General features: G+C 42.8%; 1 protein-coding gene across 1 annotated transcript in view; it reads right to left on the minus strand.

The window, feature by feature from the left end:
• LOC126159434 (uncharacterized) overlaps positions 1-18,518 on the minus strand; it is an 82,649-nt gene that overhangs the window by 20,030 nt on the left and 44,101 nt on the right. Inside the window, exon 2 of the mRNA XM_049916545.1 lies at positions 7,285-7,357. Within this exon, the coding sequence (XP_049772502.1) occupies positions 7,285-7,339 (55 nt within the window). The 5' untranslated portion in view covers positions 7,340-7,357. The remainder of the gene's footprint in view (positions 1-7,284; positions 7,358-18,518) is intronic.

Genomic DNA, 18,518 nt, shown 5'->3' on the forward strand with positions numbered 1-18,518 from the left:
ATTCTACTTTCAATAGGAAAACAATCATATATACATAAAAAATGGAAAATGTGCACGGTCTGATGTGTAACGACAAGAAAAGCGACCTGCTAACCCTACCTTGCTGGGCACTTGCCAAGAAAAAATATAATCATCATTAGTAAGTGGTCATATAAATATCTGGAAATGGCATTACAGTGTGATGAATCATAAAGTATGTTCATTCAATAAATGGTTTAATATTGGAAATATGGTGATTGCCCTTGCTTTTTCTGGTTCTCAAAGTTTCGCGAATTCTATATGGACCTGCGTATAGAAGCTCAGATTTACTGCATCTACTCTTTCCTCTGTTGGATAGATAATATGTGCGTACTAATATCTTCTATCCAATGTGAAATTCACGGCGTGTACAAACCTGTTTTTCTGTCTTCTCCAGCACTCTACGGCACCTTTGATGTTGTTGAGCGCAATGTCAATTATTTCATGGTAGTGTAGTCGACGAGATGTAGGAAAAGATACTAATTCTTTAATTTTGTTAGGTGGTTCAACATTTTTCAGTATAACAGTCGGAGATAGCATAGTAGATTCATTTGGTATAGAGTTAATTACATCCTGGAAAGAGAGTATGTGTGTATCCCAATCAATATGTCTTTTATGGCAGTATATTCTACATAGTTTTGCAATTTCTTTCATCAGTCGTTCAGAAGGGTTCGAAGAAGCGTGATACCTGGATATATATGGCTCTGAGCACTATGGGACTCAATTTCTGAGGTCATTAGTCCTGGATATATAGATCGGAGAAATGTTTCTAGCTCGTAACATACGTGTCCATATTGCAGATCTAAATTGTGGTCCATTATCAGAAATTACTTTCAATACATGTCCTACAAGAAGCAGAAAATGTTTTACAAATGCATTCGAAACCGATATACACTCCTGGAAATGGAAAAAAGAACACATTGACACCGGTGTGTCAGACCCACCATACTTGCTCCGGACACTGCGAGAGGGCTGTACAAGCAATGATCACACGCACGGCACAGCGGACACACCAGGAACCGCGGTGTTGGCCGTCGAATGGCGCTAGCTGCGCAGCATTTGTGCACCGCCGCCGTCAGTGTCAGCCAGTTTGCCGTGGCATACGGAGCTCCATCGCAGTCTTTAACACTGGTAGCATGCCGCGACAGTGTGGACGTGAACCGTATGTGCAGTTGACGGACTTTGAGCGAGGGCGTATAGTGGGCATGCGGGAGGCCGGGTGGACGTACCGCCGAATTGCTCAACACGTGGGGCGTGAGGTCTCCACAGTACATCGATGTTGTCGCCAGTGGTCGGCGGAAGGTGCACGTGCCCGTCGACCTGGGACCGGACCGCAGCGACGCATGGATGCACGCCAAGACCGTAGGATCCTACACAGTGCCGTAGGGGGCCGCACCGCCACTTCCCAGCAAATTAGGGACACTGTTGCTCCTGGGGTATCAGCGAGGACCATTCGCAACCGTCTCCATGAAGCTGGGCTACGGTCCCGCACACCGTTAGGCCGTCTTCCGCTCACGCCCCAACATCGTGCAGCCCGCCTCCAGTGGTGTCGCGACAGGCGTGAATGGAGGGACGAATGGAGACGTGTCGTCTTCAGCGATGAGAGTCGCTTCTGCCTTGGTGCCAATGATGGTCGTATGCATGTTTGGCGCCGTGCAGGTGAGCGCCACAATCAGGACTGCATACGACCGAGGCACACAGGGCCAACACCCGGCATCATGGTGTGGGGAGCGATCTCCTACACTGGCCGTACACCACTGGTGATCGTCGAGGGGACACTGAATAGTGCACGGTACATCCAAACCGTCATCGAACCCATCGTTCTACCATTCCTAGACCGGCAAGGGAACTTGCTGTTCCAACAGGACAATGCACGTCCGCATGTATCCCGTGCCACCCAACGTGCTCTAGAAGGTGTAAGTCAACTACCCTGGCCAGCAAGATCTCCGGATCTGTCCCCCATTGAGCATGTTTGGGACTGGATGAAGCGTCGTCTCACGCGGTCTGCACGTCCAGCACGAACGCTGGTCCAACTGAGGCGCCAGGTGGAAATGGCATGGCAAGCCGTTCCACAGGACTACATCCAGCATCTCTACGATCGTCTCCATGGGAGAATAGCAGCCTGCATTGCTGCAAAAGGTGGATATACACTGTACTAGTGCCGACATTGTGCATGCTCTGTTGCCTTTGTCTATGTGCCTGTGGTTCTGTCAGTGTGATCATGTGATGTATCTGACCCCAGGAATGTGTCAATAAAGTTTCCCCTTCCTGGGACAGTGAATTCACGGTGTTCTTATTTCAATTCCCAGGAGTGTAGCTGTAGCTTTGCGTAATGGAGTGAAGGTAACAAATTTCGAAGTGAGTTCAACAGCGACAAAGACGTAACAAAAACCTCTATTAGTTCTGGGGATCGGTCCAAAAATGTCTACAGCGGCCATGTGTCTCAATTTAACGGGTACAATGGGATGTAACGGAGGAATATGTGAAGTCGTGTCTGATTTAGCTTTCTGGCTGATTTTACATGACACTAAAACTCGTCGAATACATTTCTCCATGTTGGCAAAATAACAGTTCTGTCTAAGTATAAGAAACCATTTTCTGGCTCCATAATGTGCGTAACTTAAATGAGTGTACCAAATTAATTTGTTAACAAGCTCGTCAGGAGTACATAATAACCAGTTGTTGCTGTCAGGGTGAGAGCGTCGAAACAAAATGTTCTTGCGCACAGTGTAATGGTTTCTAATGGTAACGTTATTCCTATCTTGCCAAAGGTGTTTAATTTCTGTCCATACGTTGTCTTTGTTTTACTCTTGTGCCATGTCTCGTAATGAAGACAAAATTAAATTTTCAAATGCAACTCGTTGAATATACATGACGCTAGAATTTGCTTGGTAGAAGTTAGTTGCGATGTCTTGCTGATTGTTGCTGAGAGAACGGGGTAGTGCGTCTGCTACAATAGTTTGTGTACCGGGAATGTGAACAACTGTAAAATAAATTCTTGTAAATAAAGTTTCCATCTGCTTAGTCTGTCATGTGAAAATTTAGCGGAAAGTAAAAACTGTATAGCTCTATGATCTGTGCAAACGGTAGTATATCTTCCATAAAGAAAATGCCTAAATCTGGTAAATGCCCATACAACACATAATGTTTCAAGTTCTGTAACAGAATAATTGCATTCAGTAGGTGACAGAACTCGGCTTGCAAAGCGATGTTTTTAATTACTGTAATACCGTCTTCTTCAATTTCCTGAAAAATTTGTACGCCTAAAGCGGTGTTAGAACCGTCGGTGGAAATGGAAAAATTTCTGGTAGGATCTGGGTGTGATAAAAGTGGTGCATTCAACAAGGCATGTTTCAGATTAATAAATTCAGACTACTGGTTATTCATGCAAAAGTGTGTCTCGGATGTCGTTAAAAGTAATAACATTTTCGTGAACATGATTGTGTGTATCAAAAGTATTGCTTACTTTGCTTGAAGATGCAACCTGTACTGTATCTAGTCAAATTCTTTCTGACGTGCTGTTATTTGCAGGATGATGCTGTTCTGTTATTCCTTCTTTTGATACACAGACTGTCTGGTTCATTCATGATCAGTTGTTGCGGATGATTCTGCTGCTGGTACGACCGACTGTTCCGCTGAAAACTGTGTTCATTACTTTTACGTCTGTCATGATAGTCATTGCTATACGGCGCGTTGTGATATGAATTGAAATGATGTGTTTTCCGTACATACTGATTTCCTTGTTGTGGTGCGTTACTATTTGGTGGAGCCGACGCTATACGTGTAGGCGGCGAAACATTAAAGCTTGGTTGACCTTGTACATTACATTGTTGGTTAGATATGCTAACCGGCTGGTTTTGTTGCTGTTGTGGTGAAAACCCTCTATTGTTGCCAAAAATGTGTCTGCGATTGCTGAAAATTTTGTACATACTGATGATTAAAATTTTGTTACTTATTAAAATTATACTGGTAGTTCGGAAGTGTCGAACGAAAATTGTCACTTTCGGTAAACCTTGTCATATCAGGTTTTCTTTACTCATTCTTAATTCTAGATAGATCGATAGTTGAAGAACTGTTTTGATAGATATAAAGGATAGTCAAGAGTAGGCAGAAGTGCGAAAACTAAAGAAGAAATAGCACTACTACGGCTCAAGGCCATGTGCATGCTACGGCACACATTCATCGAAGTGTAATGAATCCCCTGAGGTCTCTTACGCGCTGCAAATAAATTTTAGTTTCTGTATTACAGCCCAAGCTGGTGTAAATGCGAAAGCAAATTGTTGTATCCAGTCCAAAGGGTGAATCTGTGTTCCGTCATTCTTAAACACTTTAAACTTTCTCACGGTTAGAAAATGCTTGTAACCAAAATTATCGTCTGAATGTCTGAGCAGGCTCAAGATTGTGTGATAATTTGTTTGTCTGTGAATGTTCGGAATCTAAGTCACGTACTCTCTGTATATTACCTAAGTTATACTGGCTGTGTGAGTGTGACAAATGCTCAGAATGTGTCATATGCTGCGAAGTGTTAGAGGCTGAAACATTTTTCATTTCTGTCACTTCTTGCTGTAAAGATGACACTTTTCTACGCAATGTATTACAGGACGAACCTATCTCACTGATTGTCTCCTGCAAGTTTTGGAATTCGGGCGTTTGATTGAACGAAATTGGTGACGTATCGGTTGATTTAGTCTCATTGTTATTTTCGATAACGTCAATACGATTGGCCAATTTATCAAATTTTTCAGTCAGTGCTTTAACCTGATCGTCATTTTTAGTGTCACAGGTATTAATTTGTTTTTGCATTTTACGTGTGGTTTTGTTTAATTTCTTAACGTCTGCTTTAATAGCATTGGGATCCTATACTAATTCCAATTGTTCTAGTCTGCTGGTCATTGTCTGAAAGTCTACTGTGTGTTGAAAGTCTACTGTGTGTGTGTCTGTTTTTATTTTAAGAGCGGAGATTTCATTATGCAATTCGGTATTCAACTATTTGATAGTATTAATTTCGTCTGATACTGTCGCAATGTTAGTGACTACGTATGTTTTTGCTTTCGTAAATAACTTACGCTTATCTTCCTGTCTCTGTGCAGTAATTGTTTCCATGACTTGTTTCTTTACTTTGTTCTGTTGCTGTATGAATTGACGGTAAAGCGTTTCACTGTTTTGTAAGTGGTGATTAAAACGTTCGTCAATTCGGCTGTTTTGTTGTTCAAATTTCTTATCGACTTTCGCATCCAGTGTGCGTGAAAGTTCTGCTGACATTAATTTAAACTCGTCGCATAACTGTGTTGCGTTTTCAGAACGCTGTTTAGCAACTGCATTAATTTTATCTTTAAGTAATTTCGTTGTGGCTGCATGTGTATTACTTAATTCACGTGCAACAGATCTAATTTCTTCAATACTGTTCCTAGCACAAGCCTTAATTTCCTCACGTAATTGTTCTTTAGTATCATGACATTGCACGGCAACGGCTGTTTGTTCTGTTCATTAAGTTGTTTGAAATTGTTGTCTTGTCTTTCATGCGACTGTATGAGATTTTCATTGCGTTGTTTGTAATTGTTGTCTTGTTTTTCATTGAATTGTAGCAATAATGCTACAACTTGATCCATGCCAAAATTACCGACTCTATTCTCTCTACTGTGTGATGGTGTATCTGCATTTGTCACGTTTTGTGAAACCATTTGGTCATTGTCTGATTCACGAAAAGGTTTGCTAATTGGATGTGCACTGTGGGTCACTACATCGGAATCAAATAAATCTGACGTATTTTGACTACATTGTTGAACTTCGTGAGAAAAATTTATCTGTTCACTATGCAAATTTTGCAAATCAGGTGTGTCAAACTGGCCAGCGTTCATTGTATCGGAACGTGCCGCATCATCAATTGTCGTTAAATTAAGTGTGGACATGATTGAATTTGTTTGCTCATCATTTAGATTAGAATCATTACTGGTGGTCGGCACGCACTGATTACCTGTATTTGGGGGATTATCATTATGACACTGAATGTCGCTAGTATTATCGGTCAAATTATTCGACTCGGCTTTTTCACCCATTGCACATCACGATGTACTGTTAGCAGTTTTTCGCGGCATTTTCACAAATCAAAGTTAAGCACAAAATCAAACAAAGACAAAGCAAAAATGGAACAAATACGATATCAACAAAGAGCAAAAAATTGCCTATGATCTGTGAAAGAAGGAGTGACAAATTAGTAAATGCGTTGCGCCAGATGCAAGCTACATTTAGCATTAGGTAAATAAGAGCAGATATATAACTGACTACTGCTCAGAAATTCACAAAAATGCGATCCTGGCCGGTTATCGTCAAGTGTAACCACCCAACAGTTAATTATACGTATACAACATTCACATTTAGTGTAACCTCCCAAAGATAATTATATAATAACCTCCCAACAGTAAAAAAATATAGTTATATAATTCACATTCAGTGTAACTACCCAACAGATAAATTCCGTAACCTACCAATATTAAAAATGGGACTAACCTCCTAATTGAATTGTGGCTCACCTATAACCTTTCAATAATTGACTGTGAATTTAAACTTAAATTTTGGACGTCAGCAGTGCTGCGTCATGGCCCTGAAAGATCATACTGAATAAATTGAAAATTCTTACCTCGATAAGGTCGCCGGATAACGCATATATATCTGCTCCTACAAGAAATTTTTCTGGCACAGCCCTGTGCAACGCTGGCCGATAGTTTTGTCATGTATAAAAAGAAACAACTGATTTTTCTTTACAATAATCGGGATCACCATGGATTGGAGAAATTAGTAAATTCTTTAAATTGGGATGAATGATTGTCAAAAGTTAATTTTTGTAAGAAAGATTGTTATTAAGAGATTTCTTTTTAAAAACATTTACATGGGACTTGATATAACAATAGTATATATGCACGAGGCTGCTTTTACCTGATTCTACAACGCTCAGGCACCGCCATCACTCCACACGACCGGCCCAGCCAACTCGATACACTAGACTGCTAGCAACTATTTACTCCTACTGCTACACAGTTCCTACTGCATACAACACCGCTCTTTGGTCTGAGATTCTCTTATAGCTTTCCTCATATCGCAGGCAACGCGCGAGCAATCCATCGAAATTCCATATGCTAGCAACAAATTCCTTAATCATGAACCTCTTACACGTTATTAGTCGATGCATTCCAGGGTTTTACACCAGGTCTGATGTCCCTGCAGCAGTAACTGTGTATCAAGCAGATAAAACAAAGTTTCTTATCTTACCCCATGATCCAGACTTGTTCGGTATAGTTACTCCTTTTGAATTCTCATTGCCCATATTATGGTCTCATTATACCTATTGACAGGAATTTTATTACTGTAATGCAACCACATAAAGAAGCAAACGCAACCCACTGCTCACACACGCAGTTGTCCAGAAAAGTTAAAATTCTCGACGAGTATTCTTAAACACCGTTATTAACGTCCGCTCTTTCCGCTACTTCAACACGCTATTCTCACAGAACTATGTGTACTAAGGTGCGCTAGGTACCCCACTGCGCATAGCTGACCACCTCAAAACCACTTGCACACTTTGGCATTAGTAAATCCAACGGTGCGCCCTCACAACGGCATGCAGGACAGGCTAACTTAAATTTTTGCTGTCTCCTCAGACGGAGATATGAATTCTGCGATCTCTCTTAGGCCTTTCACAGAGAGCCATGTATTGGTGGAACTACCTCAGAGCGTAAGTCTACTTCTCGACTAAAAAGTGTATGCAAAGAATACTTGTCGATTACTGATTTTTTTTAGCTTGCGCTCTTAGTCTCTATAACACACGTTTAAGCAAAACATGGACATATAACCTTGCATACCCTACACAAAACTAGACAGATCAAACCTAATTTCCTAACTATAAGTATCCTTTTAAAATTCCAGTTCAACTATTTTCCATTATTTACATATTGTCTGGGTTATTCCACGAATGGTTTGATGTGGGGTATAGTTCCTGTCCACTCACGTGAGATGGCCCAGGTTTTGGTGGTAGAATTTCTACTTCTTCTGTAGCACTGTTCCAGAAACCACCTTGCTCTCCTGGTGGCCACTTCCCCACGACCTGTTCGGCTTGTTATCGGGAGAGCGCCTGCCGTCGTCAGTGTCTCTTCCCAGGCTTGCTGTCGCTCTCGGCCTGAACAAATCCGTTGTGCTGCTGCACCAGTTTGTTTTCCCACTGTGAGTCGTTATTTCGTCGACCGTTTCGCCGTTTCTCACGGCCTTGCTCCTCGTTAAATGCGAACTCGAGTTCCCTCAATATTCCTTTGATTACTTCTGTGTCGCTCCAACACCTCACGGCAAACGTTTGCTGGTAGGCTACCGGGAGCTTCATATAACACAGGCGTACAATTTCAGCTCCACTACAAGGATTGTCGAGATACTGGTTCCTCTTTGTCATATTCTCGAAGAATTTTACAGGACTTCGGTAACCTGCGCCTTCCATATCTCTAGACATCATTCATTCTTGCTTAACGCGTTCCTGTGTTTCTTTTGACCCGAATTCGCCCAAGAAGGCATTTCGGAGTTGCAAGTCCTGGCAAATTTCCTCATATATTCCGCTGTGGCTCCCTCCACATGTGAGTACACATGAGTGGCCAGTGGGGAGCCAGAGACAGGTCAAATTGGCCTATAAATGTTTTGGGATGAAGACTATTGCCTTCATCTCTATAATGTTGAAACTTCCTCACCGAGATGAAGTGTTTAAAATCAAATCTACCTTCGGCATGATAGGTTTCATTTCTCCCTACATTTTGTTGAATCTGTATCTCCGGGTGCAAACTTCCCTGTTCAGAAACTCTGTCTTCCTCTCTGTCAATGTGGGTACTCGATAAATGTTGCGTACTACGTACTAGCAGACAGCAGTTGTGCCCCGTCGACGTATGCGTGCCCACCGAGTTTTCTAAGGGCGTCGGCGCGGCGCTACGGTATACTCCGCTGCTACCGGCTTCCGCCGTATTACTCGAGCCGTTCGGACAGAGAAGTCGGTTTAACAGCTGATAGAACTATTTGTTTAGCACTCACTACGTCCCTGTCGCTATCGTTGCCAGCTATTTCGCCAGGATGGCTACCTTGAATTGGTATTGTGGTTTTCCCGATAATGTGTATGTGGCGCGCGTACTGTAAGACCTTCGGTACACGCACCATCAGATTATTTGACTTGTCGCTCTAACGAAGTAGGCGAGTGTCAGCAATATGTCTCGTGGTCTTATCGTGGCGTGTTTATCTTCTGCCGTTAGGTCAGACGATAGAAATGCCACTTGCACGCTTAGGGTAGCAGATTCACGGACACTAACTTTAAACAGAGCTTGATTAATTTTCACACACATTTATCAAAATAATAACAGGCAATAATAAGAAGCAAGCAAGCAACCTGAAGTTCCTTTGCTGTTGATACGTTAATCTTATTCTCACATATATCTCTGATACTTGACAAAAGTGTCTATACATTTATCTTCATGGCTATGTACAGGAATATGGTAATCTTATTAGGCGCAGACTGAAACTTGACTATAGACTGGTACAGACAAATGTAGAACTCGTACAGACTGGTACAGACTAATGCAGACTGGTACATACAAATGCAGACTGACTAATCGGAGATCTGTACACTCATTATAATATGTCGCGCGTTCGTGTATCACTGCGCGAGTGTGATCCGCAAGGAGAAAAAGGATCTATGTTAGCAACAATCTCATTGGCTGCGTTACATATTAATACACACATCGATGGAAGCAGAATTTGGTCCGTCTCTAAGGCAGCGCCATCTCGTAGTGCGGAGACGGACGAGCGCTGCGCCTGCGCTGTTGTGCTTAGCGGGGCGCGCTCTAGTGGGAAAGTTGTGTACGCGCTGACTACGTGGAACTATGTTCACAACAGTGTATAACTTCATTCTCCAGGTTTCGTTTTAATTCGGAGACTTCATGTCTTAGTGCGTCGTAGACCCCACGTCCGGTTGTTGTTGTTGCTTATCTGCAGCTCGCTTAATGCGACTCTGCAATTTGGATAAGACAGCCTTCCCTACTTTCACGGTACTCTGTGTCAGGTCACGAGTTTCCTTCGCAATTTTCTTTGCCCCCTTTACTATCAGCTTTGCTTCATTGGTTGTTCTTTTAATTAGAACTTTCTCCTTTTCTAATTTTACACTTAGGATCTTTACCTCCTCTTTCATTTCACCCATCATTTTTGCACTCGCCTTTTCGTCGTTCGATAATTTTGAACTGACATCTGAATTAGATTTCTCAACGTTCGATAATTTTGAACTGAGTTCTGAGTCAGATTTTTCAAATTGTACATTAAGATCGGAGTTATATTTCTAAACGTTCGATAATTTTGAACTGATATTTGAGTTAGATTTCTCAATTTTTGTCTGCATCGCTTTCAAAACATCTATAATGTTATTTATACCTGCAACAGTTTGACTCTCCATCTACTGTGACCTGCATTGGGCACCGTTTCCCATGTTCCTGCTAACCCTTCTGTGCTTGAAAACGAAAAGTTTCCATGCACCAGACAGGTCGCTCTGGATTGAACCACTCGACTGGGGTCGGAAGTCATTCATTTCTGCGGCACTACGGCTCCGTGGGCTGAACCTTCCATACTTATGGACTGTGGCATCCGCCAACACGTGCCTCGGTTCCTCAGTGCCGCTGTTGGACTCTTAGATTCTGCTGCCCACTGGGCTGAAGCTATTGTTATCATCAGCTTCCGGCATCTGCAATCCATACTCGTCACTTCCGCTTGCAGTACCTTCTCGGACTGTCACCCACTTTATCACTATTACAGACGAGATTCTGCTCTCCTGTGGCCCTGGCTTTTGCTCTAGTCAGCATGTGCAATTTAATGCTAATCGTACACTCAAGTACACAATATACCCTACCGTCAACAATTAAAGAAAACAAAACACCAATCACACAACAAAAGACTAAACTAGGTGTGAGCAGTGAACACAAATGCCACCAACTTATACTTCCTAGTAGGACAGCTCCACAAATGGTTGTGCACTTACTGTTCAGCATTTTATGAGTACAACTAACATTAGCACACGCAACAAAACCAACAACCCGCTTGGAGCATAGAAACAACAAACACAACAACAACAAAAAACACAACTTATGCTAATTTTTCTATCTGTGATTCTACTATTAAAATGATCAGACAAGTTGGATCACAAAGACAACAAAAACAGAGGTTTCTCCTAACTGCATCTCAGGCAGATCTCAAAATTATGAATCCTAGTGATGGGTCAGCCATATGGAACACCCCACCCGTTACTTGTCCGGATTTTGCGTGTGTTCGCCCGCGACAAACAACTTACAGAGAAATGGGGCATGTGGAACTGTACGCGAAAATGGATAACGCTAGATTTAAATGTGGCCCTGTCACCGCTAATTAATCTGCAGTGGTAGTGTTGACGACAAATCACAACTGTTTCTACTTCCAAACATGAATGATCACGAACACTAAGGGTGTTCAATGACATCAAACACACACACAAAAATAAAATAAAGGGAAAGGGTGAATTCAGGGTCGACTACTGAGAGTAAAGGCTCTACTGAACCACAATAATTTTATTACAACTTTCAGATCAATGGTGAGTAAAACACAATGAATAACTTACAAATCACCCTCCCAACTTGCATTACCAGTGAACTGTGTTAAAATTAGAGATGGGGGATCCGCTCTTGAACTGATTCATAGAGTTGAATCTTTGAAAGGAGTGAACAATCAGTGATTCAGAAGAAAAGAACGGTAGCTCCAAACGTTTCCCACGGCAGAGAGAGAGAGAGAGAGAGAGAGAGAGATACGGAGCATGTCAGTGGCGCCTCTGCTGGTCAGAGCACAGTGCACGCCACACAACACAGCCAGCGCCAGCCTCTGCCCTGCTTCTACCTTGGCTGCCTGCATTGTGCAGTGCCCCATTGGATTTTGTGTTTCACATATGCCGTGCCGTCTCTGTGCGTCGTCTGCCACGTGCAGTGTCTGGCGCAGCTTAACTTCGGATCGCACTCTGTCGGCGATCGTTTCAGTCGGACGTCCGGCCCTCTGGGCAGTTGATGCGAGCAACAGGACAGACAGCCACCTAGCGGATAACATAGGAACTACTTGCAACAACCTGCTCGCAAGGGAACGGACGATTTGTCTCGGAGCGGGTGAGAGGTGGCCATTCACTGCTCCCCCCACCCTCGGAACTCGCCCGCTCAATGCTCACCCCACCGTTCTCGACTCTAGCCAGAGCATTGAGCAAAGCAACTCAGGTGTCACTCCGGTCTCTGCGGTCTTAGCTCACGCAGTAATACAGCTCGCGGCTCGACCTGCTCGACTCAGTGCTTCTGCATCGGAGTTCGTCTCTACTGGATATTGTTCTTCGTAGTAATACCGCTATGTATATTACATTATTATGTTATGTATACATCATTTGTTTTTATTTTATTTTTATTTGTTTAAACTGATCAGATTAGGTTCCTGACGAGTCCTCTTACTATAGGATTTTTATTACGGACACTCGAATTTACGCTTTAATTACGAGCGAACCGATAAACGTATCGCAAAATGTGATACACCAATATTTTCCTTGTTTTATTCTGCGTAAGGCTATATGCAGCACTTTCGTTTTACAGTCAAATTTATATTTTTTTTCTTATTCTGGTACGGATTTTGCGATTTTAGGCGTCTTCGGAAGGAAACGTTCACTTTAAAAATATATGGCTTCCGATGTATTTGTATGAGGTTAATGAAATTTTAATACATTATAGCCAAATATATTGTTAATGTAAATCTCAAGTTACAACATTTTCCGATCACCCAAAAAACCATGATAGTGCAAAATAAATCAATAATCAAAAACTTTGTCATATCGTGGAAATTTCAATAAACAATACAAAATTCTTACTCATTATCTGTGTTACTTCAAAATAGGATCAAATACGATCAAAATACAGGTATAGTACTGGAATAAACCAAGTTTAAAGGGCAATGTACCTTCCATTTATGTTCTATTGTAAATGAGTGGTGAGTCATGAAAAAGAGCTAATTCATTTCAGGGAGTGAACAGTTCTGATCCGATCTCTGAAAAGAACAGTTTTGCCCATCTCTAGTTAAAATCAGTCCAAAACGCGAACTCTCAGAGTCGAGCAAGATCGCTCTTCACCTCTGTTGTCCCACCTCAACTTTTACCGACTGAAACACATCGTGAGACGCGCTCAAAATACCCAGTTTGCAAGTGCCGACTAATGTACGGCCTGGGAAATTAACTCCTTTCCAGAGTTCTTCCCTTTCTACAAAATTACACGAGTAAACTCCGCCCAAACCGACGGGGAAGAACCACACGTGCAGGCAACAAAAATTTAACTGGAATTTTTCTCGTAAGATACCACTCGAGATTTTCCCGACAAAATTCCCCGTCGTTGCGAACACAGACTCTTGCGTTGAAAGTTTCCTTATTCGGAACTCCTGGCCTACCCCACTTGAGTCACTCGAAAGCGGAAAGTTAGTGGGACATGGCGAGGGCACGCGCAGGAAAGCCCGTCCAGCTACCCACTGCTCTGACCTGGTAAACACCTGAGCACCTGCAGCCTCAGAGGCTGGCGGCAGCTGCGGCCTCCCTAAACGGATCACAGAACTTCCCCAGTTCACCATTTATGCCGTCAGGCTGCGGCCTTCGGCGGCTGGCCTGGGAAGTAGCCGAGCTCTGTCTCGCGTACTGCATTTCTGCAAAATTTTATGATTAGAAAATCGCCTAATTCTCACTGTCTTACCTAGCCTGCGCGCCGATGTGTTTCCTCATAGATTTCCTACACCGTATTTTAGAGTATTTACAAACTACTTATCTACAAAGCGACTGCGCCGCTCTCAGTCGTTTTTATTGACCTAAAGTACTCGCAAAGTGGTTATAGTCACGTTAAATTGACTCATGTAAGGAGCAAAGACCGTTACCATCCTACAGTATCAAATAATGTTAAATAAGTTTATTGTAAAAGGGAAGATAATTTTAGTGCAAATGAAAACAGTTAATAACCTAAAGTATAAATAAAATAACAGAATGTTAAATATTTATTTCGGGAAAAGTACAATTCGAAAGTGTGTAATTTGCAGATTGGTTAGTCATGAAAAGCCCGGGCTAACACGCGAGGATAATATATTTCTATTGGCCTTAAAGAAAACTGACCAATCAGAAAGGAGTGTTTTTTGTGTTGGAGACAGATAATGCTTACGCCAGTCTATAGGAGTCGGAGCCCAGCCTTTCAATGCTACGGTTGTGTGTAGTATGAGCTCCAAAGGAAGTTATAATTTACCAGTTTTAGTTGTGCTACATGACTCAAAAGTGCTTTAAAGCGATGGCACATTTATTCTGGTTTTTTCTTTTGTGTGTGTGTGTGTGTGTGTGTGTGTGTGTGTGTGTGTGTATGAAAAAAGACAAATTCCGCGTGGCATATTGAGCAGATTGGTGGCCAAAAACTTGATTCTATTAGACACCGATGAACTTAATAGTGTGGCGAGCATTATCGTTTAAGAGCAATTCTTGCTTAGTAGCTGTTCAGATTTTGGGACATACGTCACCATAGACTTGCTAACGTGAATGAAAAGGTGAGTGCATGACTGTGTTAGGATTAGCACGGGCTTGGCAGCGAACTTGTAATTCTAAACTTCAGACTATACCAAAGTTTTTTGAGTACTTCTACCTTTCACTCAAAATCAAGACCTTTTCCCAATTCTTGGAATAGTTACGTTGTGTGCAGCAGCATAGGGCGGGTCGCAGTGCGGCAGGTTTCTGCTCGGCTTTCCTACCGGCGATCTGCTGCGACGAGTTCAGAGGCAGCTGCAGGACAGAAGGAACCGCACTGCCGCACAGGCCGGGAAAACATTTAAAAAGCCGTAGTACATTGAATCCGTCGCTGAGATAAATTTTGTGAGAGACCTGGTAGTGAATGATAATGAAAAATTTAGTAAATCGGTACACGCTGAAGTTTGAACGGAACCCGTTTCGAGTCGCCAGACATACGTAGAAGATGTTAAACAGTCACAATAATAACGAGGGCACATCGAAGCAGCAGACGGCGTCAGAGCGGTATCAGCGACCAGCAGTAGGGCAGGGCCGCGATGCCAACTTACACGACGGGCGGGGACCCTGAAACTGGCACGGCAGACGGAGGGGGTCGCCGAGGCTGCATCATTCAACGAAAGTTTGTTGTTACATTTGTTGTGGGTGTGTGCTGAGAGACTGAATAACACGGAAGGTGATAAAGATTTTGTAAATACGAAAAAAGAGGAAGGACTTTCATTCAGTGTAAGTGCTTCGCAGACTAGCACGCCTGAACAGAGAGAAGGAGTAGATGTTAAAGTAAAAGAGGAGGTTTTTGACGATGTTTGTTATTTACGGAAAGTGGAGTATAATCTACTTTAAGTATCTCAGTTAATGTAACTAGTGGAGGTAATGTAGATCCTAAAAGTGACACTAAGCATGAAATCGGTAATGTCTCCTACATCTGACATCATTCTCACTGCAAAGACCGACTTCTTTAAGCGCTTCATCAATTCTGTGGCATGCCCTTCCCAACTGAATTTAGTCCCAGAAATGTAACACTGTCAACCTTTTCGATCTGCATGTCTTCATACTATATGTTATACATTAGCATACTCATACTTTCCCCAACAGGAGTAAACGAATCTGTATTTTTTTTGTTGTATTACGAGGTTCTACACTTATTCCATTAAGTGAGCAGCACAAGAAATTAAGCTCTGAATTTAATCTACAGTATTCAGTTTACATACTACTTCGTACTTAAAAACGCACGTTGTTAACATTTTACTTAAACAGTGCTGGCCGACCAGTGTGGCCGAGCAGTTCTAGCCGCTTCAGTCTGGAACCGCATGACCGCTATAGTCGCGGGTTCGAATCCTACCTCGGGCAACGATGTGTGTGTTGTCCTTAGGTAAGTTAGGTTTAAGTAGTTCTAAGTTCTAGTGGACTGATGACCTCAGATGTTAAGTCCCATAGTGCTCAGAGCCATCTGAACCATTTTTAAACAGTGCTGTGGCGAAGTTCCGCCTACTTTCTGTTGCAGCTGCGAGGATAATATTTCTAATAGCGACCGATAACCTACACACATAAAATATGAAACACTAATAATCCTTCTAAAATCAACTCAAGTGTACCCGGAGTTAATTTGCTAAACTTACGACACGATTCATACGACATTCCTGCCATTTCGCACTACTCGCAATTATACTGATAACTAAAATGATGGATTCCAACCGTCTCGTTATTTCACTTAACCCCGTCGGAGTACTTGGTAGTGAAAAATAACTTGAGAGTTATTGATAACCGTTAAAAATAATGGTTACCAAAGAATAACTGGAACCGTGATAACGATTACTCCAGAATAACCGTTTGGCCCACCACTAGTAAGAAGTGTTGTCGATGGGCGCGTAGGAGGGGCAGAAGTAGAAGAGGGGGGAAGGGGAGGGGAGGGGAGAGCTGCCGGCGGCCGACAGGTGGTGGGGGCAGGCGCGGTGCGCAGCGAGGTCTGCGGTATTTCGGGACAGTACTGTGTGGTAGAAGTGGGTCGAACTCGTTCATTCCCGTAAACTACTTCATTCATTTCACTCTTTGCCGTGAAGCGTTCAAATGAAGTAGTTCATTCGGAAGCCTGGCGAAGTTGCCCAGTTCGCCGCTCAGCCGCTGCTACGCTCGCTTCGCTTCGCCTCGCTCGTACAATAAAGCTTCGTAATACTTCACAATTTTACCAACAGATGGCGGAACTATGGAGAAACGTGCACGCAACGTTTTACGCTCTTACAGCGTCTGAGTTATCTTAAATACAGCATGGTCGAAGGGGACAAAGGGCGTTTCTGTCTTTGTCCAAGTTTCTGAACAATTTTATCTTGGACTTTACGCCCGTGAACGGCACCTTGTATTTTAAAAAGTGTTTGGCTCCGTTTATATGTCCACCATCTTTTTTCTCTAATTGTCTTCATTTCCATCTTTTGTGTTTCTCTGCGGCCAAAGAGCGGCGTAGTATGCTGCTGCAGGCCTGCCTGTGTACAGGTTTCAAAATGACAATAAAGAAAAAAAAAAGGGGGACAAAGGAAAGATAAACAGAGAAGGCGGTCACATATAAAGAAGGTACTACATTTAATCTTGCTCGACATTTTCTCATGAAGCGCCCAAAAAAGTCTTTATCTGCCAAATGAAACATTATTTGTTGTATTCATGAACTGAAAAATAGGGCTACCAACGAAATGCAGTCCAATTTTATGTTCCTTTTAAAATTTAATCCAAAATAGAATGAGTATGTTTAACACTGTCACAAAGTCTATATACCTACGTTAAGTAATTATTCAGAAGTTTTGCTGTAGATTTTATTTTTGTTGACAATGATAACCCTCTAGATTCAAAACGTAAACTGTCACCTGTAGTCACTGGTACGATTTCAGGTAAAATCCCTCTTTCAGTGTTATTAACAAACCTTTTATTTTCATGTTTGCTGTGCGTGCTCACGCAGATAGCCACTTCGTTTCTATCTTTAATATTCATTTGTCTTCAAGCGCTGCCAACGGTAGGCTACCCGTAGACGCGAAGTTTAACTGCACAAATCGTCACGGGTAATGATGTCAGCACTGCAGGTAGCAACTGACGCTGCCTTCTCCTCACCCCTCACCTCCTCCACGCGTCCTAAACCTATCGTTCCCCACTAACACCGCGTGATTCGTCGACAGGCAGGACAGGGAGAAGTGAAGTGATGGGAGGAGGAGTGACGTGGGTGAGGAAGAGGGGAAGAGAGTGAGTGAACTAGAAAAAAGTGTGGAGTGTGCTATCTGTGAAGAGTTTGAAGTACCAGTTCATTGAAATTGAATGGTTAGTTCACACTTCACAGGAGTGAAGCGTTCATTTGAACGACTCATTCACGAGCTCCCCATCACTACTGTGTGGTCGTGAGTGGCGACAGTGCGGTGACGTCGGCGGAGACGGATATTCCACGACAGTCCTGTGGGCCCAAACTTGTCATGTGGAGCGACGTTAGGAACAGCTGTTGCCACAAGCTGCCGACGAGCAATGCCTTTAAGCCGTCGGCACAGGGACTGTGCATCCGAACGTTGAGTGTACGCAGTTTCTGACGTCATAGCGTGGAATAGCACGTTCGGAGTCTTTCCGAACGTGCAGAGCAATATCTGGCATGTCAGATATTGTGAGCGTGCGTCTGTGCGTTGACCAATGAGACGGCACAACGCCACCTACGTCACACGCACGCCGTCTCCCTTCAGTATAGAGTTGTGAGGCGCCATATTGGCATTCATTTCAAGCGTACATGCATATATGCCGTTTCTGAGCACCATCAAAATGAGAATCACTGGAAAATCCGTTGTTAGTTGTGTGATTCGTTCCAGTAAAATAATGACAAACATCTTATTCATGGCAAAAGAATTATTGTAATGAGCGTATTATGAGAGTAGGGTATTTGAAGGCG

This window comes from Schistocerca cancellata, unplaced genomic scaffold (genome assembly GCF_023864275.1).
Source record: "Schistocerca cancellata isolate TAMUIC-IGC-003103 unplaced genomic scaffold, iqSchCanc2.1 HiC_scaffold_1143, whole genome shotgun sequence".
NCBI classification, from domain to species: domain Eukaryota; kingdom Metazoa; phylum Arthropoda; class Insecta; order Orthoptera; family Acrididae; genus Schistocerca; species Schistocerca cancellata.